Source organism: Monopterus albus, unplaced genomic scaffold, assembly GCF_001952655.1.
Source record: "Monopterus albus unplaced genomic scaffold, M_albus_1.0 scaffold37.1, whole genome shotgun sequence".
In the NCBI taxonomy this organism is placed as follows: Eukaryota; Metazoa; Chordata; class Actinopteri; order Synbranchiformes; family Synbranchidae; genus Monopterus; species Monopterus albus.
In genome coordinates this window covers 1,923,951-1,935,039 of record NW_018127917.1, presented here as the reverse complement: position 1 = coordinate 1,935,039, position 11,089 = coordinate 1,923,951, and the positions used below count along the sequence as shown (strand labels likewise).

At 42.8% G+C, this 11,089-nt stretch overlaps 1 protein-coding gene across 1 annotated transcript in view; it reads left to right on the top strand.

Moving 5' to 3' along the window:
• notch1b (notch receptor 1b) overlaps positions 1-11,089 on the top strand; it is a 41,990-nt gene that overhangs the window by 4,095 nt on the left and 26,806 nt on the right. The window contains exons 3-4 of the mRNA XM_020598248.1: positions 8,575-8,837; positions 8,924-9,262. Of these exons, the coding sequence (XP_020453904.1) occupies positions 8,575-8,837; positions 8,924-9,262 (602 nt within the window). The remainder of the gene's footprint in view (positions 1-8,574; positions 8,838-8,923; positions 9,263-11,089) is intronic.

Sequence of the window (11,089 nt, the reverse complement as noted above, 5' to 3'; positions counted from 1 at the left end):
CAATGCAAACTGTAAGACTGCTACCAGCCAGGATATTACACAGGGGAAAATCACTACTCCTTCAAGAGTTTTAAGCTTCATCACTTATCCATGCGTCAGTGTTTCAGCTAGTATTGTCTGTAAAGTGCCAGATGGACCCTTTTATTATTTATCTCTGGGGTTAGTACTGTACTGTAAAAAACTATAAATATATAAAAATAATACAAGAAGTGATATTAGACAATATTTGAAATATTCTCTTTCCACAGACGGCTAAAGCTAGGTGGTTTGTTGATCGTCACACTTACCACTTGTTAGCTTTTTTGAACTGCAAAAATACACTATTTTAAATATAAAAAAATCTACAGAGTGGAATTACAGCAAATAAAAACATCCCTGGCCGAATGCACGCACACCGGTGTGTGATTTGTGTTTAACAGTTACATTTAACAGCCAGCTGTTCATTGTGTAGTTTGGCTAACTCTCAAAATAAATGTAAGTAGAGCACATGAAAACGTGACTCCTTCTAACAGCTTGATCTTGGTCTGGATATATGGGGGAGATTTGGGCAGGTGAGGACTGACAGGGTGACATATGGGCTTGTCTCTGTGTACAGTAACAACCTGAAGGTCCAGTTGCACCTTCAGACACCTGTAAAGCCTTAAAGTGGTCCCAAACTTGTAAAGTGTGCAGTGGCAAAAGTCATTAGAGCCGCTATGACTCAAGACACATGCACACAAGTGTTGGTCCCTGGAGGAGCTGGGTCTTTGCCAGGGGCTGTGTCCGTAATGCTCCTAAATGAACAGGGTCTCTAAGGAAGGCTGCCAGATGTGGGCTGGCCAGGTCAGCTCTGCTATACAATTAGAGAGGACGGAAAAGAAGGATGGCTCTAAGGAGAGGCAATAAGGGGCAGTGCTTTCCCTGTCATTTCTGTAGCCAGTGGGGTTTTGGTGGTAACTTTGGTTTCAGTTCCACAACAAACAGCAACCCTGTTTTTTGTGCCAATTTGTTTTTAGCCAGAGCTATTTTTATTTCAGTAGACTCGACTTGCGTGATTAAGGCTGAATTTAAGCATGTATTTTAGTGTTGATTTTCTCCGACAGTGGTGGCAGACTTGTCACGGTGGTTAGCCACTATATGCCTCTGGGAAAACAACAAGAGCGGGAAAGAAAAAGACAGAGAGAGAGAGAGGGAAGTGTGCAAGTAAGAGAAGAGAGAGGCCCCCCTTGGGCAATGCTTTTAAAACAGATCAGACAAGACTAAAGGGGACTTAGCCCAGGCGCAGCACCAAACAGCCAGGAAATGAGAACGGGTGGCGGGGAGACAGGAGGGGTGAGGGGAAGGGGAGCAAAGGTACAAACATGTTACACTTAACACTGCTTGACTCCTGGATGAAAGCTCTTTTTTCACTGGGTGAAACATGACAAAAAAACCACTACATTATTAAATAATAGTTAATTCGGTTATGTTCATGTTTTTGCCAGCCTTCCATCTCTAGATGATGTCTCTTGGGAGGAGAAACACGAGCAGTCAGATTATCAGACGTTAGTCATACTTCTTTGGAAGAGAACAAAGATGAATGGCAAAAAAAAACCCTACTCAAACTACCTGTTGTACAGCTTTGACTTTCTAGGGTCTAAGATTTGTACCACGTAAACAGCAGTGCCTCTGGTTTGAATGTGGCCGGGGACCTTTGTTCTCTGTAGCTCCTGTCTGTCTTCACATAAAAGACAAAGTTATTATTGACTGTTGACAGAAAAACTGTTGACATATAAAACTATTTTAAAATTAAAATGTTCATTATAGCATCTATAATGACAAACATTTTCAAGTTGCAGCTTCTCACTTGTGCAGGTTCATTGCTTACATATGTAATTGTGAAATAAATGTCAAACATCACCTTGGAAAGTTGTGGCAGGCATTATTATCCCCTTTATTGACATCTTGTAGACCAGATTAATTAATGTTTTAATCAGTTAATCAAGAAAATAATCGACAGATTAATTGATAATGACTATAACCTGCTGCCATAATAGACTGTGCTTACTGTCATTGTGCATTGACACAGTCTTCCTATGAGCAGGGGCCCTCAGTTGTGATTTTACCTATAAATGAATTTGCTGTTGAGAACTGGCTTGTTTATAACCTTCTGACCTTCAACCTTCATATCCAGTTAAACCTTGAGGTAGTGATGTTGCAGTCGAACTGATGGCCACGCAGCAGTAAACTGGAATGTTCCTTTAGCTGTCAGCCTCAACATGGATCATGTTTTGTTATGTGTGAAGCCTAAAAGAACTGGTAAACAAAGTATTATCATAAAATGTTCCTAATTATGTCGTGTACAGAAATGGAGCCAGACACTGATTCTGTCTCCCACAGAGCTTTATGTGGCAAAGTAATTGAATAAATGCACAACCTAATCTACTAAGCTTCTTAAAAGCCATACAATGGGGCCTGTACAGTTGCCAGTTGTACTCATTCTAGGTTTTTATTTGTATACAGTACACATGTGTAGCCCACATATCGCCTTCAGAGCCTCTGTCCCCATCTGCGTGGGGCCTCAGAAAAAATGGCAGATGGCAGGTTGGCCCAAAACTAAGGAAAGCCCCTTTTAGAGTGACGCCCGACCAAGGGTCAGATGTCACTACAGCATCTGCTGCAGGCTCAAGCCGCCCTGTTATGCATCTCATCAGTGTCACAGACCTGTTGCCATGGGCTACTGCAGCAGCAATTGAAGACGAGACAACCCAGTAGTGAGCTCTGAGGAGAACAATGAGGGCTACTTGGCAGGGATGACAGAAAAGTTAATAACAGTATCGGGCTTACTGCAGAGATAATTCCACTGCTGTCCACTGCAGTTATATGATGCCTCTCAAACACCTGATATTTGCTCAGTTTCTGATTTGTGTCCCTCTTTTCTTGTCTTCTTTATTTACTTGTCCAGAAGCATAGTTTACCTGCTGCTGTTGAGATTACCCCGCTCGCCAGGGCAGCAGATTTCTCTTGTTGAAGCAGCTGCTTTGCTGTTTGTTTTGAACACAGCCAAGACTTTATAAAAGAGTTGTTGAATATCTTTTGTCTTACCCCCTTATTTTATAAATTTGCGCTCTCATCGAGGCAGCTGTGCTTGGTTTCTTTAAAAGCAGTTTTGTGTTGAGCGTTTATTTGACAGGCTCTTGCCAAGTTAAAGAGCAAGCTGTTAGCATTCTTTGCCTATTGTGTGCTACAGTTGACTTACTGCTAGCACCTCAGTCAGAGTGTGTTTGCATAAAGTGTCCACATGCACTGAGGTAAGGGTGCGGGGGCTCTGTCTGTTTGTCTTTTAGGTCTGGGTGCGAGACGCCAGGCTGTTTGTGCAAGGCCAGGTGCCAGTTCCAGAGCTGGTGCGATTTTTTTTTTTTTTTTTTTCAAATGAACCACAAAGTGAGACTGCCAGCGAGTATCTATTGAGGTTTCTCGGGTTAAGAATCAAGGCAGGAGACTCTTGAGAGTAAACAGCAAAATTCCTCCTGAACTGGCAACCCCTTTCAGTCTTTCTCCCCTTTAAAACCCAACAAAACCAGTTCCATTTCCTTTCTTTCAGGCACCTTTGTTTGTCCCACTGCTTGTGTGTGTTTTGGATTTTAAGCTTTCTCCTTTGCTCCATGCTTGGCTTCAAACATTGCAGACCACAAAAAGTTACAGAACATCTAAGACTAACTTGGAAGAAAGTTCTGGAGGAGTGAGCATTAGTCAGTTGAGACTGACAGATTCTAATGTGGTGTCTTAGAAATGAAAAGAAACGGGGTTGTAGGAGGAGCGGGGTGGGTGGGACGGAAAGAAGGTGTATAGAAGGGAGCGAGCGGATGCCAACAACCATACAGCTTTGAACGGAGGAAGTGAAACCAGTAATTAGAAAAAGAAGGGAAAATTCAGGGATGAGCCATATAGAATGAAAGATTTTTTTGGAGACAGAGAGGGAGAACGAGGACAGGCGGGAGAGGAAAGAGGAGGAGTAACAGCTGAATACGCCCGGTCTGTGGCCAGCTCTGAATGGGCAGGAAAAACAATGGGCCCACTCATCCTTTGCTCTCTCTCGCTCCCTCTTTTTCCCCTCCCCTCTTGCTCTTCATTTCTCTGCTAAGTAGTTAGGGGAGGGTGGTGGGGCTAAGCCATTCAAATTACTAACACTATAAAAAATGTCCAACTCAACATGTCCTTTGAAGCATTGGTGAGTCTAAAGAAAAAGATCTAACAATATATTCAACACCAGTTATCTTGATTCATGAAATATTTTTCACATTTTTATTTATTTTTATTGGTTTGAAACTGAATTTTATTAAATGCTCTTTATAGATGGATCATTTTCTTACAATTCTCAAAATCTTTCTTCACCACAAATTAACTCAGTTGTGTTAATGTGAAAAACACCCCTAAAAATGGCTAATGCAGACTAAATCACAAGTTAGGAAGCTGACTTCTAGGAGTGCATGCTCTCTTTCTAGGTTTGAGGACAGCAGTGTGTTGGGGTGACATGGAGAGGAAGGAAGCAGAGTCATGGGATAAGGGATACAGGAGATGTGGAGGAGGGGGTGAATGACCGGGGGCGGCAGCTGCTGTTTCCTCATTAACATGCGCACCTGCTCCCTGCGGCCTTTTTCCAGTGAGCTCGTGTGGCGCCTCACGACCCCAGCACTCGCCACTGGTGGGGCTTAACTGGACTGGTCTTCTGGCAGCCAGATCTGCAGCTTCTCTGCACTGAAACTTGCACGCAGAGGCTGGATATCGGTACTGGTCTCTAAAATAAGTCAAGATTCATTTGGATTTAGTTTATTTTGATTCAGTTCAGTTCTAATGACTCTATTACATTAGATAAATACTGATGTTTTTTAAAGTGCATCTCAGAATTCATCCTAGGAACAACTATTAAGCAACACTTGCACTGTGCACGTGTACACGGTGCGCTGCTCCATAACTATTGAGCAATCAGGGTGCCTCTCCCCCTCTGCAAAGTTTTTTTCCTGTCAGAGTTCACTTAGTGTATCGACAGTATATCAGTAGTGCGAAAGTGTTTTTGCCTGAATGAAGAATCTCATGATAAAAGGTGTCTCATGTTGCAGTTTGTAAAGCCCATGACTACGATTTTGTAAAGAAAGACAGATATTTTAATGAGATTTGGTTTTCAGATCCGGACATTGCTGCTTGTTTGACCTTAATGCTACAGTGATCCCTGAACACCACTCAGACATGCCACCACTCACTACTGCTGTTTACGCAGCGGGCACCCTAGCATGTGATGTTTTCTTTTCCTTGCCACAGGCCTAAGGCCACGTAATCCCCCTGAGAGGGAGACCCTGTTTAAACACACGTCCGTCCCCACAGAGGGGCCACGGCTTGGCCCCTGCCGACACACACCTACACTGGGCCCCCTGAGAATGTTTGGGGACATTGTCCTGCCAGCCCCTCAGGGCTAACAGACTTGGTGACTCTGGTCATGTATTTGATAGCGATAGTGGGTGTTAATGTCATGGGAGGACATGTTATGCACAATATTGATTCTGTGTGAGAGTAAAACATCAGTATTCAGCGAGAGCTGTTTAAGTTTGTGCCAAAGAACGCCTTTCTAGCTGTCGCTGTGTAATTTTCCTCTGTGTCGGAATTCACTTTTCAGAAATCTTTCATGTGTCTTGACAGAGGTTGCACCACAGTCTCTTCTGTTTCATCCTGTTCCCATCCCGTGTCAGATGCTGGGGCAAATCCTCTCTGGGGAGAGAAGAATAAAGAGTATTGAGGTGGTGGCACGACGCTTTGAAGTTTCCATAATGTTGGTTTGGAGCTCAAACGCTGCGGCTCAGATGCCGCCTTGTCCTCGGGATGAATGAGTACAGGGGACTTTATTTGTAATTTGGGGCGGGGGGGTTCAAGGTGGAGGTAGGGTTGTTTAATAATATGAATTTAAAAACTGTCATCAGTTTTATTAATTTTAAGGAAATTTAAAAAGTCTGTCCATGAAATAGGGGTGGAACAGTTCACAAAACCTACTGTTTGGATCTTATCATGGTTTTTGGATCAGTAAATTTTTAGCATCAGCAGAATAAATAAAGACTTAAAAGGGGGGACAAATAGAATTTTGACTCCATGACTTTGCCCATGGTGCAACCACCATGTCAGACCTGTAAAGTCTCGTTAGGTTCCTGATGAGGAAAAGCTAGTGTCCCCTGTTGTGCAGACCGATAGCTCGCACTTGCCTGAAACTGAAGTGCCAGGGACAGTGGTTTATCTGTATGCCAAACCACGGAGAGGATCCGTTACACCACTACCATCAAAGAGGATGGAACTAACTTCCATGTTAATATCACGTTCTGTATGGTGCATTGTTGTAGTGCCTTCTCAAAAGCTATGCATAATACAGTATGGACTATAAAGTAATTGAGGGGTTAAACTCCAAATCCACCCTCTGGCTGCACCTCTGAATGAGTGCTGACTAAATGGTTGAACAGATAAGGACCAAGATTATAGTGTTGTTGTTGCAGTTCTTGTATCCAGCGCTATTGAGCAGATGTGTTGTTTTTGTAATGGCCAAGCCTCCCTGGCCACCCACTGCTGCTGAGAACAGTACTGGATCTCTGAAGGTGATGAATGTGGGAATGTGGAGGTAGGGAGGGTGTGATGAAGCAGGTCTGGGTGGTTTTGGTGTCAAACAGAGCTGCATTAAGCTTTGGGTTTGGACCTCATTACTTTTTTGTACTGAAACTAGTACTAGTGCTAACACTGATGTTCTTTAATCAGATATTTACTGATTTAAAACATAATTTCTTATAGCTGGAAAAGCTGTTGCACAACTGCTTGCATGGAGAGAACATTTAATATTTCAGAAGTCTGGCTTTTGTTGTCACATGGCAAAATGGTTTTGTAGAAACATAAGGGATCATGTTGGTATCGGTAGAGAAATATAAAAAAATGTCCACCACAAACCACAGATTAAATAAAAATTTACAATGATAAAACCAGAAAGGCAGCTTATCATCACATAAAGAAGCTTGAACAAGGAGCTTTTTGGCTTTTTTTTTTTTTAATAGATGGCTTAAACTATTTTTCAAATATTAAGATTGCTGGCAGTAATGTTTCTGCTCTAGTCTCAACACTGCAGTTTGATTTGATTGAGCGTGACGTGCAGTACTGTGTGTGTGTGTGTGTGTGCAAAAGACTGCACATTATAGGTATGAGTGTGTGCACGCTCTGTGTGTGTGGCCCCTTTATTGAGCCATGCGTATTCTCAGGGGACGCCCTTCAACTCTTCTCATTGTAATTGTAAATGTGTGAATGTGTCCCTGTGATCTGTAGCAGCTCTGGGAACATATTCACTGGCGTCTGAGCGGCGTTTATGACTCAGACACAACCTATGAGAAACATCACAGAGTTTATCCCCCTCCTCCCTCTGTGCAGGCCACTCTGTTTTACAGCCTCAAACGCATTGTTCACGGGGCATGATGGCAGAAAGATGAATGTCACGTTTAAAGCATAGTTTCTCATGGCTGTGTTGCCGTGTGGTAAAAACAGCAGTGCAGGGTCATCGTTTAAGAGAAATGGATAGTTAATCCTCTTGATAGAGGCAATAACCCAAGCAGTTAATTTATAAGCACAGTACACAAAGGGATGACCCTTGCTGGTCAGCAGCGTGGTCTTACCCTTGTGAACTCTTCAGTTAGAGCTGAGCTGAGAAAGATTGGACTGGTGAAAATAGTATTTAGGAATTCCCTTTGACTGGTCCTACTCTTTGTGATGCTAATTTTAAATGAGGTGAAAGAACGGACGTTTATTAGTAGATAAAATATCACTTGCAGATAAAAGGTTTTTATTAAATCATAGTTCATAATGTGTGTGGTATGATTAACCTCTACAAGGGGGTCAGACTGGATTATCTTCTGAGAATTTTGGTGTTTTCACTGCAGACTCAAGAGTAGGGCTGCACTAGAAACTGAGTTTCTCAAAATTCTGACAATGTGATTCTCTTCCTAATCTAATAACTCTATATAATACTCTAATAACAGCTGACATCTAACTAATCATTCAACATATCAGCCAGCACAACGTTTCTACCAGTCATCTTTAAATTACTCTAGATTTATGAATTGCTTATTATTTGTCTATGCACAGTGTAATAATTTGTTAAATAGTGAGCTGTCCTTATTTTAACCCCTGTCATTGTTTTAAACTTAGCACATCCTGTGCATCCTCTTCATTGTGAAACATTCTGAATAGCTTGCTGTGTAAACAGAAGTCAGACGTTTGATGTAATGCACTTTCTATGTTGAGTTTATTTGTTGTTTTTAATAAAAGTAAGAAATGTTCCACAGTTTTATTAGTGCTGGTATCGCCTTAGTTGAAATACAGTATGTTATGGCCTCAACGTGACAGTTTTAGAAGTTTTTTCATGATTTAAAAGAGAAATGCCTGGAGGGAACATTAGATTCTTATATAACGAAAAGAAAAGTGCTCCTATCCTTGTAACTGTGACACATTTATTCTGCAATCTGCAGAAAGTCAGACTGTGTTTATGAGGATGCACTCTCCACATTCCTCTTCTCTTAGCTGCTGCTATTTGTCTTTTCCCAGGTGCCCAGATGGATACTTAGGAAACAGGTGCCAGTTTCAGGACCCGTGCATAACCTCGACATGCATGAATGGCGGCACGTGTCACCCCGTGTTCAAAGGGGGGACTGTGGACTTCAATTGCACCTGCAGACCAGGATACAGTGACCGCCTCTGCCAGGTGCCCATCAGCAATGTCTGCATCAACTCGCCGTGTCGCAACGGAGGCACCTGTGAGCATGAGAGTCCCCAGACGTACAAGTGCCACTGCCCACCTGGATGGTCAGGTAACACCCAGCACTGTTATGACAGCAGAGCAGTAGTTTTAACTTCAGGTGCTGCTAGCACAGCCTTAATTTCTCTGTGTCCTCAGGTAAACTGTGCCAACAAGCCGACCCCTGTGCCTCAAATCCATGTGCCAGTGGTGGTAAGTGCTCTGCCATTGAGTCCCACTACATCTGTGCCTGCACACCATTCTTCTCTGGAAAGACCTGCAAACAGGATGTCAATGAGTGCGACGCAAACCCGTCACCCTGCAAAAACGGTGGCGTGTGCATCAACGAGGTGGGCGGGTATCAGTGCCAGTGTCCACCAGAGTACACGGGCAAGCACTGCGAGAGCCGCTACCTGCCCTGCAACCCATCACCCTGTCATAATGGAGGCACCTGCATCCAGAAGGGAGAGACCATCTACGAGTGCTCCTGTGTGCCAGGTAGGGACATTACACTTACCTCATGGTTACATTAGAGGAGGTTTCAAAGTGTTTTTTGATGTCCAGTCCTGTTGTTTTGAAGCTGTAAGACTTCTGTTATGCATTTGTAGCAGTTTGTTACCAAGTGCACAGTGGTGCAGTGGTTAGCAGTGGTGTGCTCCAGCCCTTGCCCAGTGTCAGCTGGGATTGGCTTTACTCCCTGAAAACCTCTACAGGACAAGTGGTATAGATAATGGATTGATGAATGTAGCTTCAGCTGTCTTGCTGACCAGCAATGCAAATGGTCACTACACCAGGCCTCCAGACCCAAATGTTTCACAAACATGGGAGCATGACTTTTGCTGTGCTATTTTCAAGAGTGTCCAGTTCTGAAGAAGAAAAGTCAGATTTAGAAAAAGTTCTAAGGTGGAAATATGCAGGAAATCAGATCTGTCAGTTGTATGCTCACATTAATGACGCGTCCCTTGGTTTCTATATGCACTGAAGTCTCTCAAGTGGAATTTAAATGTCAGTGGGAATGATGATGTCATTTAAGGCAGGGCTGTTCCTGCTTATGCTGTGTCCTGTGTGTGTGTGTGTGTGTGTGTGTGTGTGTGTCTCTGCTTTGGTGTGCACAGTGTGTGAACATGGAGAGCAGGAAGGCATTGGGGCTTATCATAAGGAAATGGTCAAAGGACAACATCCTTTTCACGTAGCGGAATGAAGCAAAGCTTGCTGGGAGTATAGTCGTGCTCTTACCCCATCACCTCTATACAGGCTAACCTTGCCTTGTGTTTGTCTGTTTCCACTGAGAAACCATGTAATGAATGTCTGTGTGTGGTGACTTTTCCTGCCACCCCTTTGACTTACTCTTTTTGTGCTTGCATAACAAAATTTTCCTTGAAAAATACTAAGGAGAATCTCCCACTGTATATTACACTTAGGACCTTTTGGTAGTTAGCTGATCCTGTTGCTCCTTAAGGTTACCCTTGGATTCCCCATTTTATGTACATGTGAATGAGGACACATGCATGTGTTGTGGAAAATCTTATATTAGAAAAATGTCTCAATCTAAGTTTGAGTTCCAGACTGTTTTGCATATACTGTACACGGGGAACAATATCACTGATGCACGCTTCAAAGAATAAGTGAGTCAACAACATATTATATAGTTGTGATAAGTCACCAGCTACATCCTGAGAGGTTCCTGTGGTGATCCAACCTAAAGTCATCTAGAAACACTTAGTTGCAAAAAGCAAGACATGTCACTATTATGTTCTGACACATAAGCATCTGGCTGCAGGTGATTTCACACTGTTCTGCTGATCAACAGTTGGTGGTTATATCATGAGGACAGAAATCCATTTGAGGTCATTTGATTGTATGTTTGTTATTCAGGACAGGGTACCTTGTTTGTCTCATACTAGTAATGTTGATGATGATGATGATAATTCTAAGTCCTTTTTCTGAACATACTTCAGAACTGCAGAAATGTTTGACGCTCCTATAAGGCTTGTGCAACATATTGGATACTGGTTTTTAGAATCCACAATAGGTTTTTAGCTGTACGCCTTAAACTCCTGGTAGTGATGACATGCAATGGTTTTGATTTTCACTTGTACAGTCTAGTGGTTGCCTCTCTGTGTCTGCATGGCAGAGTGGATATTATTACATGGTGAGGATGCCACAGACCTCAGAGCATACAGCTGCCTTCTTCCTCTGGAGGAAAAAGACAGTTGACCACATTTAACTGTAGAGAAGTTTCGCTCCCTTTTGTTTTGTTTTCAAACCATCAGAAATGAAAGTAACTGAAACCTCCACTAGACAAATGACACTGTGAAATCAAAG